Source organism: Salmo salar, chromosome ssa10 (assembly GCF_905237065.1).
Source record: "Salmo salar chromosome ssa10, Ssal_v3.1, whole genome shotgun sequence".
Lineage (NCBI taxonomy): Eukaryota > Metazoa > Chordata > Actinopteri > Salmoniformes > Salmonidae > Salmo > Salmo salar.
In genome coordinates, this window is record NC_059451.1 from 105,469,304 (window position 1) to 105,484,536 (window position 15,233).

The following is a 15,233-nucleotide window of genomic DNA, read 5'->3' on the forward strand; positions in this document are numbered from 1 at the left end:
AACTGGCCTCCTTTAGATTAGTTGAGTATCTGGAGCATCACCATTTGTGGGTTTGAGTACAGGCTCAAAATGGCCAGAAACAAAGACCTTTCCTCTGAAACTCGTCAGTCTATTCTTGTTCTGAGAAATGAAGGCTATTCCATGCGAGAAATTGCCAAGAAACTGAAGATCCCGTACAATACCTTCACAGAACAGCACAAACTGGCTCTAACCAGAATAGAAAGAGGAGTGGGAGGCTTCGGTGCACAACTGAGCAAGAGGACAAGTACGTTAGAGTGTCTAGTTTGAGAAACAGACGCCTCACAAGTCCTCAACTGGCAGCTTCTTTAAATAGTACCCGCAAAACACCAGTCTCAACGTCAACAGTGAAGAGGCGACTCTGGGATGCTAGCCTTCTAGGCAGAGTTCCTCTGTCCAGTGTCTGTGTTCTTTTGCGCATCTCAATCTTTTCTTTTATTTGGCCAATCTGAGATATGGCTTTTTCTTTGCAACTCTGCCTAGAAGGCCAGCATCCCGGAGTCGCCTCTTCACTCTTGACGTTGAGACAGGTGTTTTGCGGGTCCATTTTTAATGAAGTTGCCACTGTATTTCTGATCAATTTGATATTTAAATGGACAAGAAATGTGTTTTTTTCTTCAAAAACAAGGACATTTCGAAGTGACCCCAAACTTTTGAACAGTAGTGTACATTATCGAGTTCTAAGATATACTTATTGTCTATATTATTACAGAAGACATTCCCTCCGACGCAGAGGCTGAGGCTCGTCTACACCAGTCAGAGATCAATGAAGCGTTTCCTGAAGAGGCCAAGAAGTCAGAAAGTCAGGGGCTCGCCTCCAGCATTGAACAATCTAGTGTCAGTCCAGTGAAGTTAGTTGGGGAAGTTGTGCTCTTGCCAGTCAAACCACCGACTCCACAGCCTGATTCACAGGTAAGAAATGTTGTAACACTTTACATTAAGTTGCCCCTATTACTCACAATGTAGGAGTTACATAGGCTTTACTATATAATTACACGGTTATTGTGTTGCGGAATCAGTTATTACACAATTGGAACATGGAATGTGTAATTACACATTCACTTGCTGAAGGTAATTCCACATGTGTAACTTGATGATATTACACATTTTCTTGTTCCACTATGTAACGAATGTTTTGTGATTACATGTTTGAAAGTCACCTGTGAATTACAATGTTAACAACTAAAACCAAAATCTGACCTTGTTACATGTTACTACAAGGTGCCACTACCATTGAATCCACATGTAATACCAGATTTTATAAATAGGTTCAGACCTGGTAATAACAATTGTAACAAGGAACACCCTGTCATTAACTACCAGTCATTTTCGATGTGTTTATTTTTATATTATGACCTGGCTCAAAGGCTATACCAAATCAAGTGTAACGTTAGATCAATATAGTTACATAGGATAAACTTGTAATTATCATGTACCTACCCAGGAGCAAGCAACTTAATGTAAAGTGAAACCCAGTAGGGTATAACCTTTATAATTACTATGTAGTTAGGATGTAACAACCTTTGTGGACACTAGGCTAAACAGGAGAAGTTAGGAGACAGGACAACATTAGGTATAAACCTTTTAGTTACATTGTACGTACAATGTTTAATAACCAACCATGTAATTACAATATTGTTACAAGGGATATACACTGAGTGTTGAAACATTAAGAACACCTGCTCTTTCCATGACAGACTGACCAGGTGAATCCAGGTGAAAGCTATGATCTCTTAATTATGTCACTTGTTAAATCCACTTAAATCAGTGTAGATCAGGTATTCCCAAACTGGGGTATGCGCAATGCCGTCGGGGGCACGCCAAATACAAATGTGATTTGCATAAAACATTTTTTTTTTATTCTTCACGTTTTCAAACAGTCCATTTCTATTTTCCAACGGGGCTATACATTGGGGTGAGGTTTTTTTTAATCACTTGAGTAGCCTCGTTTCACTGCCAAAAATAAAATTAAACCATCAAGTGTTCAGCAAAATAACAACACAATGTCAAATACAGGTAAACTAGTCAAATAATTAACATCCAATCACATTAACTGTTACTCTCTCGCGGGAATTCCACTAACGGTCCGTCTGTAGCCAAACGTAGCTGCTGCTCATTCCGTTTGCTCGAAAATTGAAAAATGGTTAAAAAAAGTAAGGCCCGTGTCCATAGAGACACATACCAGCTCTACTGGAACCAGCAGTACTACACCTGCACCTGTCGAAGGCACAAGTTGTTCTGCTTCCATGAGCACATCCAATGCTAGCATCAGTAATCCTACATTTTGTTGTTAGCCCAGCTCGCATGGACACTGACAGTTGTGAATCTGATGCAGTCGAAGATCTACTGCCCCCTTACCCGGGAAAGCACCGAACAACAGACAGGGACGTTGGACCATCGAAGAGGTGAAAATATGATGAGAACTACATTGATTTTGGCTTCACTTAAACTCAGCAAAAAAAGAAATGTCAATTTTTCAGGACCCTGTCTTTCAAAGATAATTCGTAAAACTCCAAATAACTTCACAGATCTTCATTGTAAAGGGTTTAACTTCTATGGGCTACGTGGGCCACCTGCGGGACACAGCCAGTGAAATATCAGGGCGGCAAATTCAAAACAACAAAAGGTCATAATTAAAATTTCTCAAACATACAACTATTTTACACCATTTTAAAGATACACCTCTCCTAAAAACCTGTTTAGGATAGGGGGTAGTATTTTCACGGCCGGATGAAAAAAACGTACCCGATTTAAACTGGTTACTACTCTTGCCCAGAAACGAGAATATGCATATTATGGATAGGAAACACTCTGAAGTTTCTAAAACTGTTTGAATGGTGTCTGTGAGTATAACAGAACTCATATGGCAGGCAAAAACCTGAGAAAATTCCAAGCAGGAAGTGGAAAGTCTGAGAATTGTAGTTCTTCTTTTGATTCTCTATCAAAACTACAGTATCTGTGGGGTTACGTTGCACTTTCTAAGGCTTCCATTGGCTGTCTAAAGCCTTCAGAAAGCAGATTGAGCCTTCTCCTGTCTCTGGGCAGAGTATAGTAGCTCAGTTTCTCAGTGGTCTGCCTGAGGACAAAGGGATTGGATATGCGTGTTCCCACGAGCACGCTGTTTTTTCTTTCCTTCCTTGAATGAATACACTATTGTCCGGTTGGAATATTATCGCAATTTTACGATAAATGCCATAAAAATTGATTTTAAGCAGCGTTTGACATGCTTCTAAGTACGGTAATGGAACATTTTTACTTTTTGTGTCTCGAAATGCGCTCGCGCGTTACCCTTTGGATAGTGACCTTAACGCACAAACAAAACTGAGTTATTTGGACATAAATATGGATTATTTGGAACAAAAATGTCACAAAATCCTTCGTTGTGTTGCAGGGAAGACCAAAATGCAGCGGAGTTGTGGATACTCATATTTTAATTAACAAAAAAAGAGTAAAGCATCCACTTGACAAAACAATAAATGACACCCACAACACTAAACAGTTTTGCAGGCTCACCAACGTAGTGCAAAAACAACTACCCATAAAACCAAGTGACAAACATACTCCTACATATGACTCCCAATCAGGAACAATGATCCCCAGCTGTTCCTGATCAGGAGTCACAAGACCAACACAGAACAATCTCACACACACACACAAGACTGCCACGTCCTGACCCTAAAACTGCTCCATCTGCTGGTCAGGACGTGACAGTACCCCCCCCTCAAGGTGCAGACCCCGGAATGCACCTAACAACACAAAACACCAACAAACAAAATCCCCAACAAAACCCATAAACAATAACCCCTAAACAATATGGGAGGGAAGGGAGGGTGGCTGCCGTCAACGACAGCACTGTGCTACAACCTCCCTCCCTCCCCAACCCACCTATCCTGGAGGTGGCTCCGGTGCAGGACGTGGACCTTGCTCCACCCTCGGCGTCGCCCACTTCGGTGGCGCCGATGGCTGCGCCAGGCAGACGGGCCCCTCGGGCTGGGCCGGAGGACAGGAGGGCCCCTCGGGCTGGGCCGGAGGACAGGAGGGCCCCTCGGGCTGGGCCGGAGGACAGGAGGGCCCCTCGGGCTGGGCCGGAGGACAGGAGGGCCCCTCGGGCTGGGCCGGAGGACAGGAGGGCCCCTCGGGCTGGGCCGGAGGACAGGAGGGCCCCTCGGGCTGGGCCGGAGGACAGGAGGGCCCCTCGGGCTGGGCCGGAGGACAGGAGGGCCGCTCCGGCAGCTCGGGGCAGTCGGGCCGCTCCGGCAGCTCGGCGCAGTCGGGCCGCTCCGGCGACTGTTGACTGTCGGGCCGCTCCGGCGACTGTTGACTGTCGGGCCGCTCCGACGACTGTTGACTGGCGGGCCGCTCCGACGACTGTTGACTGGTGAGGCTAGGTTTACGCACTTGAAGCCTGGTGCGTGGTGCTGGACGTGCCAGCCTGGAGACACGCACCTCCATGCTAGTGCGTCTAGCGGGAAACACCGGACCGAAAGGGCGCACTGGCGGTCTTGAGCGCAGGGTTGGCATCACCCCTTCCGGCTCGATGCCTACTTCGCCCTGGCACATGCGGGGCGCTGGTACCTTGCCTACCGGCCTGAAAATCCCAGGCCTCACCACAGCCCCAACCCCAAAGCACGGGACCTGTCCAGTCTGCCCCTACAAGGGTACGGGGAGCTGGCCTGGGGCTGTAATCTCGCCCCGCCAAATAGCCCTTGTGCCCCCCCCTAAAAAATTCTTGGGGCTGCCTCTCGGGTTCTACCTGCCTCCCAGGCAGGTTGTCACAGTGGACCCGCAACTGCTCCCATGTCCAGTCAATCCTCTCCGTCAACACCTCCAGCGACCAGGAATCCATCACCTCCCGAGCGCGCTGCTTCCAACATTCCTCCCTCACTTGCCTCTGTCCTCTTCTCCGCTGCTTGGTCCTTTGGTGGTGGGTAGTTCTGTCACAAAATCCTTCGTTGTGTTGCAGGGAAGACCAAAATGCAGCGGAGTTGTGGATACTCATATTTTAATTAACAAAAAAAGAGTAAAGCATCCACTTGACAAAACAATAAATGACACCCACATCACGAAACAGTTTTGCAGGCTCACCAACGTAGTGCAAAAACAACTACCCACAAAACCAAGTGACAAACATACTCCTACATATATGACTCCCAATCAGGAACAACGATCCCCAGCTGTTCCTGATCAGGAGTCACAAGACCAACACAGAACAATCACACACACACAAGACTGCCACGTCCTGACCCCAAAACTACTACAACAGCTCCATCTGCTGGTCAGGACGTGACAAAAAACTACATTTCTTGTGGAAGTAGCAGTCCTGGGAGTGTATTCTGACGAAGATCAGCAAAGGTAATACAATATTTCTAATACTAATTCTAAGTTTAGTTTTCCCCAAACTTGGCGGGTGTCAAAATAGCTCGCCGTGATGGCGATAACTTTATAGCTTGCTTTGATGGCTGAGCTATGTACTCAGAATATTTCAAAATGTGCTTTTGGCTTAACCTCTCTAGGCTAGGCGGGACGAATTCGTCCCACCTACGTAACAGCCACTTGCAGCCTGTGGCGCGATTTTCAAAATCTTAAAAATCCTATTACTTCAATTTCTCAAACATATGACTATTTTACAGCCATTTAAAGATAAGACTCTCGTTAATCTAACCACACTGTCCGATTTCAAAAAGGCTTTACAACGAAAGCAAAACATTAGATTATGTCAGCAGAGTACCAAGCCAGAAATAATCAGACACCCATTTTTCAAGCCAGCATATAATGTCACCAAAACCCAGAAGACAGCTAAATGCAGCACTCACCTTTGATGATCTTCATCAGATGACAACCCTAGGACATTATGTTATACAATACATGCATGTTTTGTTCAATCAAGTTCATATTTATATCAAAAACCAGCTTTTTACATTAGCATGTGACGTTCAGAACTAGCATACCTCCCGCAAACTTCCGGGGAATTCGCTAACATTTTACTAAATTACTCACGATAAACGTTCACAAAAAGCATAACAATTATTTTAAGAATTATAGATACAGACCTCCTCTATGCACTCGATATGTCCGATTTTAAAATAGCTTTTTGGTGAAAGCACATTTTGCAATATTCTAAGTACATAGCCCAGGCATCACGGGCTCGCTATTTAGACACCCGGCAAGTTTAGCACTCACCATAATCATATTTACTATTATAAAAATGTCATTACCTTTTGTTGTCTTCGTCAGAATGCACACCCAGGACAGCTACTTCAATAACAAATGTTGGTTTGGTCCAAAATAATCCATCGTTATATCCGAATAGCGGCGTTTTGTTCGTGCGTTCCAGACACTATCCGAAATAGTAAAGAAGTGTCACGCACAAAATAGATGGCATCATGAGGATGGAAAATGATGTGGATATATTGACGCAATTCCTGACAATAAAATTCAAAGTATTCCATTGCCGTACGTCGAAGCATGTCAACCGCTGTTTAAAATCAATTTTTACGTCATTTTTCTCGTAGAAAAGCGATAATATTCCGACAGGGAATCTCCTTTTCGGCAAACAGAGGAAAAAATCCCAAAGGCGGGGGCGGTCGGAGTCACGCGCATAAGCTAGTGTCTCTTGATGGGCCACTTGAGAAAGGCGATAATGTGTTTCAGCCTGGGGCTGGAATGACGACATTCTGTTTTTTCCCGGGCTCTGAGAGCCTATGGAAGACGTGGGAAGTGTCACGTTAGAGCAGAGATCCTTAGTAAATGATAGAGATGGCAAAGAAGTTCCAGAAATGGTCAGACAGGCCACTTCCTGTAAAGGAATCTCTCAGGTTTTGACCTGCCATTTGAGTTCTGTTATACTCACAGACACCATTCAAACAGTTTTAGAAAATGTAGGGTGTTTTCTATCCATATGTAATAAGTAAATGCATATTCTAGTTACTGAGTAGGAGGGGTAACCAGATTAAATCGGGTATGTTTTTTATCCAGCTGTGTCAATGCTGCCCCCTAGCCCTAACAGGTTAAAGCTATTTTAAAATCTGACACAGCGATTGCGTAAAGGAGTTCTGTGTCTATAATTCTTAAAATAATTTATGTATTTTGTCAACGTTTATGATGAGTATTTATGTAAATTCACCGGAAGTTTTTGGTTGGAATACATTTTCTGGACATCACGCGCCAATGTAAAAAGCTGTTTTTGGATATAAATATGAACTTGATTGAACAAAACATACATGTATTGTATAACATAATGTCCTAGGAGTGTCATCTGATGAAGATCATCAAAGGTTAGTGCTTCATTTAGCTGTGTTTTGGGTTTTATTGACATATATGCTTGCTTGGAAAATGGCTGTGTGGTTATTTTGGTCTATGTACTCTCCTAACATAATCTAATGTTTTGCTTTCGCTGTAAAGCCATTTTGAAATCGGACAATGTGGTTAGATTAATGAGAGTCTTATCTTTCAAATGGTGTAAAATAGTTGATTGTTTTAGAAAATTGAATTGTGGTATTTTAGTTGTTTTTTTTTGTCGCACCATGCGATTCCATTGGCTGCTGGCTAGGGGTTCTGCTGTCGGAACGGAACGCCTGTCCACAACAGGTTAATCCAACCACATTGTCCGATTTCAAAAAGGCTTTACGGCGAAAGCATCAAGTTAGATTATGTTAGGACAGTGCCAACACAAGAAAAACCACAGCCATTTTCCAAGCAGGAGAGGGGTCACAAAAACCAGAAATGCTGCTAAAATTAATCACTAACCTTTGATGATCTTCATCAGATGGCACTCATATGACTTCATGTTACACTATACATGTATGTTTTGCTCGATAAAGTTAACATTTATATCCAAAAACCCCATTTTACATTGGCGTGTGATGTTTAGAAAATGTATTGCCTCCAAAATATCCGGTGAATGAGCACATCAGTTTACAAAAATACTCATCATAAACGTTGATAAACTTTACAACAGTTATTGAAAGAAATATAGATGCACTTCTCCTTAATGCAACCGCTGTGTCAGATTTCAAAATAGCTTTACGGCAAAAGCACATTTTTTTATATGCTGTGTACAGAGCTCAGCCATCAAAGCAAGCTATAAAGTTACCCGCCAAGTTCTGGAGTCAAACAAAGTCAGAAATGGTGTTATAAATCTTCACTTACCTTTGCTGATCTTCGTTGGAATGCACTCCCAGGACTCCCACTTCCACAAGAAATGTTTGTTTTGTTCGATAAACTCCATATTTATGTCCAAATACCTCCGTTTTGTTCGCGCGTTCAGTCGAGTTATCCAAATGCGCCATGCTCGCGTATTTTGTTGAGACAAAGTCCAAAAAGTTATACTACAGTTTGTAGAAACATGTCAAACGATATATAGCATCAATCTTTAGGATGTTTTTATCATACGTCTTCAATAATATTCCAACCGGATAAATCCTTTGTCTTCAGAAAGGAAAATTAAATCACCTCCCGCTGACGGCTATGCGCATGAATGATCTAATGGCATTCAGCCAGACACCTGGTTGAAATGACTGCGATTCCCTTCCAGGTCACAGTAGAAGCCTGTAACAACGTTCTAAAGTCTGTTGACATCTAGTGGAAGCCTTAGGAACTGCAAAATTACCCCTAAATCACTGTAGTTTGAATAGGGAATCAATTTAAAAAACTACAAGCCTCAGATTTTCAACTTCCTGGTTGGATTTTTCTCAGGGTTTTGCCTGCCATATGAGTTCTGTTATACTCACAGACATCATTCAAACAGTTTTAGAAACTTCAGAGTGTTTTCTATCCATACTAATAATATGCATATCCTACCTTCTAGGTCTGAGTAGCAGGCAGTTTAATTTAGGCACGCCTTTCATCCGGACGTCAAAATACTGCCCCCTATCCTAGAGAAGTTAATCCAGCCACCATGTCAGATTTCAAAAAGGCTTTACGGCAAAAGCAAACCATGCGATTATCTGAGGACAGCACCCCGCATACAAATATTGTTCAACCAGGGAGGTGCGATATGAAAGTCAGAAATAACGATATAATTCATGCCTTAACTTTGAAGATCTTCTTCTGTTGGCACTCCAATATGTCCCAGAAACATCACAAATGTTCCTTTTGTTCGATAAACTTCTTCTTTATATCCCCAAAATGTCCATTTATTTGGCGCGTTTGATTCAGAAAAACACTGGTTCCAACTCGCCCAACATGACTACAAATGATCCAATAAGTTACCTGTAAACTTGGTCCAAACATTTCAAACAACTTTCCTAATCCATCTTTAGTTATCCTAAAACGTAAATAATCGATCAAATTTAAGACGGAATATACTGTGTTCAATAGCGGATATAATCAAAGTGGAGCGAGCTCCAGGTCGCGCGCCACAAACAAAAGAGTCCACTTGGCTTGACACTCATTCTGAATAGCCGTACTTCTTCATTTCTCAAAGGAAAAACATCAACCAATTTCTAAAGACTGTTGACATCGAGTGGAAGCCATAGGAACTGCAACCAGGTGCCTCATAAATCTAGTTTCCCATAGAAAACAGTCACTCAAAAAAATAAAATCCTGTATGGTTTGTCCTCGGGGTTTCGCCTATGAAATAAGTTCCGTTATACTCAGACATTATTTTAACAGTTTTAGAAACTTTAGAGTGTTTTCTATCTATGCATATCCTAGCTTCTGGGCCTGTGTAGCAGGCAGTTTACTTTGGGCACGCTTTTCATTCGGCCGTGAAAATACCGCCCCCTAGCCCAAAGAGTTTTCTTTTTAAGACACTAATAGCTTACAGACAGTAGGCAATTAAGGTCACAGTTATGATAATGTAGGACACTAAAGAGGCCTTTCTACTGACTCTGAAAAACACCAAAAGAAAGATGCCCAGGGTCCCGGCTCATCTGCATGAACGTGCCTTAGGCATGCTGCAAGGAGGCATGAGGACTGCAGATTAGGCCAGGGCAATAAATTGTAATGTCCGTACTGTGAGACGCCTAAGACAGCGCTACAGGGAGACAGGACGGACAGCTGATCGTCCTCGCAGTGGCAGACCACGTGTAACAACACATGCACAGAATCGGTACATCCGAACATCACACCAGCAGGACAGGTACAGGATGGCAACAATAACTGCCCGAGTTACACCAGGAATGCACAATCCCTCCATCAGTGCTCAGACTGTCTGCAATAGGCTGAGAGAGGCTGGACTGAGGGCTTGTAGGCCTGTTGTAAGGCAGGTCCTCACCAGACATCGCCGAGCAACAACGTTGCCTATGGGCAAAAACCCACCGTCGCTGGACCAGACGGGACTGGCAAAAAGTACTCTTCACTGACGAGTTGCCGTTTTCTCACACCAGGGGTGATGGTCGGATTCACGTTTATCGTCGAAGGAATGAGCTTTCCACCGAGGCCTGTACTCTGGAGCGGGATCGATTTGGGGGTGGAGGGTCCGTCATGGTCTTAGGCGGTGTGTCATAGCATCATCTGCCTGCAATGACAACAAGCTCAGTCTATCTCAACGCTGTGCGTTACAGGGAAGACATCCTCCTCCCTCATGTGGTACCCTTCTTGCAGACTCATCCTGACAATACCCTCCAGCATGACAATGCCACCAGCCATACTGCTCATTCTGTGCGTGATTTCCTGCGAGACAGGTATGTCAGTGTTCTGCCATTGCCAGCGAAGAGCCCGGATCTCAATCCCATTGAGCACGACTGGGACCTGTTGGATCGGAGGGTGAGGGCTAGGGCCATTCCCCTCAGAAATGTCCGGGAACTTGCAGGTGCCTTGGTGGAAGAGTGGGGTAACATCTAACAGCAAGAACTGGTAAATCTGGTGCAGTCCATGAGGAGGAGATGCATTAATGCAGCTGGTGGCCACAACCAATACTGACTGTTACATTTGATTTTGATCCCCCCCTTTGTTCAGGGACACATTATTCCATTTCTGTTAGTCACATGTCTGTGCAACTTGTTCAGTTTATGTCTCAGTTGTGGAATCTTGTTATGTTCATACAAATATTTACACATGTTAAGTTTGCTGAAAATAAATGCTGTTGACAGTGAGAGGACATTTCTTTTTTTGCTGAGTTTATATTGGGAGTAGTCGCTTTCCTTAGCCACAGTGTGTTAAATGTGCAAAAGTACTACTAAACCTTCACTCTTGTGCAGACATTTAGAAACAAAACATGGCAATTTGAAAAATAAGCCATGGGAGTTTTTGGAGTGAGAATTAAGACGACTTTCGAGTAGTTCTGTGAACATTTTAATTTAATCAGATGCCACTGCAGATTTCTGGATTGGGCTGCGCTTAGAGTATCCTGACTTGGCAAATTCCGCTGTTAAGTTACTGATGCCCTTTGCAACCACGCACCTATGTGAGAGTGGATTCTCAGCTGTCACTTGCATGAAAACTAAATACAGGCACAGACTGTGTGTGGAAAATAATTTAAGACAGACTCTCTCCAATACAACCCAACTGTCACGTTCTGATCATAGAAAGCTTTTATTTTCTATGGTAGAGTAGGTCAGGGCGTGACGGGGGGGTTTGTCTAGTTTATTTATTTCTATGTTGGTTCTAGTTTCTTTTTTCTATGTTGGGGGTTTGTCTAGTTTCTGTATTTCTATGTGGGGTTCTAGTTTCTGTATTTCTATGTTGTTTTTTGGGGATGATCTCCAATTAGAAGCAGCTGGTCATTGTTGTCTCTAATTGGGGATCATATTTAAGTTGTTGGTTTTCCCACTAGGTTTTGTGGGAGATTATTTTCAGTAAGTGTATGTTGCACCTCTTTGTCACGGTTTGTTGTTTTGTTCATTAGTTTATTTGTATGTCTTGCATAGTTTCACAGTTAATGTAAAATGTGGAACGATGCACACGCTGCGCTTCGGTTCCATTCTTCAGACAGCCGTGACAGAATCTCCCACTACCAAAGGACCAAGCAGCGTGGTCAGGACAAATGGACATGGGAGGAAATCCTGGACGGGAAAGGACCCTGGAGGCAGGCCGGGAAGTATCGCCGTCCGAAGTAGGAGATTAAAGCAGCGAGAGCAGAGCGGCAACGATACGAGAAACTAGCATGGCAACGACAGAAGCAGGAGAGGCAGCCCCAATACATTTTTTGGGGGGGCACATGGGTTGGTCGGCGAAGCCGAGGGGTGAGTCTGAGAGCGAAGAGGAATATTGGGAGAGACTGAGCGAGGAGTACTGTGAGATAGTGGAGGGGGGGTGATGAGAGAGAGCTGTTGGTTTGGCGTAGTATGTACGGCATTTTCCCTGAGGAGCATGTTAGCCGTCAGATGCCACCTGAGTCAGCTCCCCGTACTCATCCCAAGAACTGTGTTAAAGTTCCGGTACAAATGAGGCCGGCTATACGCACCATGTCTCCAGTGCGCATTCACAGCCCAGTGCGTCCTGTGCCAGCGCCCCGCACTTGCCGGGCTAAAGTGAGCATCCAGCCAGGACGGATTGTGCCAGCCCTACGCTCCAGACCTCCAGTGCGCCTCCACAGCCCAGTACGCCCTGTTACTGCTCCTCGCACTCGCCCTGAAGTGCATGTCACCAGTCTGGGGCCACCTGTCCCGGCTCCATGCACTAGGCCTTCAGTGAGTCTCTCCAGTCCGGTGTGTCCTGTTCCTGTTCCCCGCACTCACCCTGAGGTGCGTGTTACCAGTCTGGCACCACCTGTGCCAGCCCCACACATCAGGCCTCAAGTGCGCCTGCCCAGTCCGGTGTGTTCTGTTCCTGCTCCACGCACTCGCCCTGAGGTGCGTGTTACCGGTCTGGCGCCACCTGTGCCAGCCCCACGCATCAGGCCTCCAGTGCGCATTCCCAGTCCAGAGCTTCCGGCGACAGTTCCCAGTCCGGAGCCTCCTGAGACGGCCCACGGTCCGGAGCCTCCTGAGACGGCCCACGGTCCGGAGCCTCCTGAGACGGCCCACGGTCCGGTGACACGAAAGCGGAGGGATCAGCTGGCGGAGTCACCTCCTATGCTGGGGGATAAGCAGGATGAGAGGGTTCTTCGTCCCGCACCAGAACCGCCTCCGATGCAGGAGGATCTGCGGGATGAGAAGGTTCTTCATCCTGCACCAGAGCAGCCACCGACATTAGACACCCACCCTAACCCTTCCTGTTTTTTGTTGTTTAGGTTTTTGCGTTCGGAGTCCGCACCTTTCGGGGTGGGGTACTGTCACGTTCTGACCATAGAAAGCTTTTGTTTTCTATCGTAGAGTAGGTCGGGCGTGACGGGGGGGTTTTGTCTAGTTTATTTATTTTTATGTTGGTTCTAGTTTCTTTTTTCTATGTTGGGGTTTTGTCTAGTTTCTGTATTTCTATGTGGGATTCTAGTTTCTGTATTTCTATTTTTTTTTTGGGGGGGGATGATCTCCAATTAGAGGCAGCTGGTCATCATTGTCTCTAATTTGGGATTATATTTAAGTTGTTGGTTTTCCCACTAGGTTTTGTGGGAGATTATTTTGAGTAAGTGCATGTTGCACCTCTTCGTCACGGTTTGGTGTTTTGTTCATTAGTTTATTTGTATGTCATGCATAGTTTCCCAGTTAATATAAAATGTGGAACGATACACACGCTGCGCTTTGGTCCCATTCTTCAGACAGCCGTGACACCAACATTGCAGAGTTATGTTTATCCTTTCAAGCACACCCTTCTAATTTACCTGTGATGAGTTATTCACAATTTTCGATGAATAATAAAGTTTTATATGTAAGATGGCTAAATAAAGAGCAAGATTATTATTATATTATTTGTGCCCGGGTTGTGTTTAATAAATGTATTGTATTGTGTGTGGCAGGCTTACAATGAGTGCAAAAAAACTGCGCTGACCCTGGTGCTAGAGAGGGTACACAGCTGGAGGTTGAGTGTTTGAAGGTGTACGGGACTATAAAAAGTTTGGGAATCACTGGTATAGATGAAAGGGAGGAGACCAGTTAAAGAAGGATTTTTAAGCCTTGAGATATGGATTATGTATGTGTGCCATTCAGAGGGTGAATGGGCAAGACAAAATATTTAAGTGCCTTTTGAATGGGGTATGGTAGTAGGTTCCAGGCACACTGGTTTGTGTCAAGAACATGTTATTTCTCCAACCTCATGAAAGTGACAAACTGGCCCGTTTTCATTTTCGTCAAAAACAACTTTATATCGAAGGACTGTTCGACCCGATGATGTGTTTCTGAGCTTAGCTAGACAACGTCGCCTTGACATCACCTACAAGTGTGATCAGGGATTTTTATTGGAGCATCAGTTTCTACCCATCTTCATACTGTACTTTCTTTGACCCAAGCTTGTTGCCTGCCTTCTCGCCTTTCGGACAACGACTCCCATTGTTAGGGCGGAGACATGAGCATCTTGTCATTATATACAAATCTCTGGTATAAGTGAGAGTTCTCCTGGAAGTGACATCACATTTACCTCTCACACCACAAAACAATAAGCCAGATATTTCACCGGATGTATAAATGTGAAGCATCCTGTTGACGTTTCCACACACTAGCAAATATGGTGATGAGAGGAAGCCCAATGGCCGGCAGTGGGAGATGATGGAGCAAGATGGATTTTGGCCGACATTCTGCAAATCTGGTCATCGATGAAACGGCAGGGGCGGCAGGTAGCCTAGTGGTTAGAGAGTTGGACTAGTAACCGAAAGGTTGCAAGATTGAATCCCGAGCTGACAAGGTAAAAATCTGCCGTTCTGCCCCTGAACAAGGCAGTTAACCCAAAGTTCCTACGCTGTCATTGAAAGTAAGAATTTGTTCTTAACTGACTTGCCTAGTTAAATAAAGGTAAAAAACATTTGCTCTCCATACAGTTTTCTGTTTTCAGAACTATAATCTGTAACGAACTGAGTGTACTACGCTTTGTGGACTTGACCCGTTGCCAGAGTTTTTAAGAAATGTGTTGTTTAGAAGGAGTGAAAGGGTGAATTGAGTTATTGCACACGTGCACTTCACAGAGTTGACGTTCCCTAACGGAAATATGCAAATAAATGCTAGAACACGCCAATAGTATCTCACTAGCTCATGCTTGGTTCTGCCCACCTCCTTGCTTGTTCTGCCCACTATGAATAATTTGCTCCCATTGGAAACAACAGGCTCTGGTCCATCTTGGGTTAGTTATTACAAGTCTTTGCTCACACTCTCCTCTGTAGCCAAAATGGAAGGCACATGCTATTTCTTTCTCTTAATTTTTGTTGTTTTTTAATAGGTTTGTAATGTGCAAACGTGCATGTAAGT

At 44.4% G+C, this 15,233-nt stretch overlaps 1 protein-coding gene across 30 annotated transcripts in view; it reads left to right on the top strand.

Annotated features, from left to right (window-relative positions):
- Positions 1–15,233, top strand: part of LOC106561386 (protein-methionine sulfoxide oxidase mical3a) — a 157,517-nt gene that overhangs the window by 118,713 nt on the left and 23,571 nt on the right. For 27 of the 30 annotated variants that reach the window (XR_006757069.1, XR_001318787.2, XR_006757070.1 and 24 more), the window contains one exon: positions 731–930. Coding sequence is in view for 27 of the 30 variants with exons in the window: in XM_045688313.1 (XP_045544269.1) it covers positions 731–930 (200 nt within the window). In the remaining 3 variants the exon portion in view is untranslated. The remainder of the gene's footprint in view (positions 1–730; positions 931–15,233) is intronic. The other 3 variants (XM_045688314.1, XM_045688318.1, XM_045688327.1) reach the window with 1 other exon arrangement.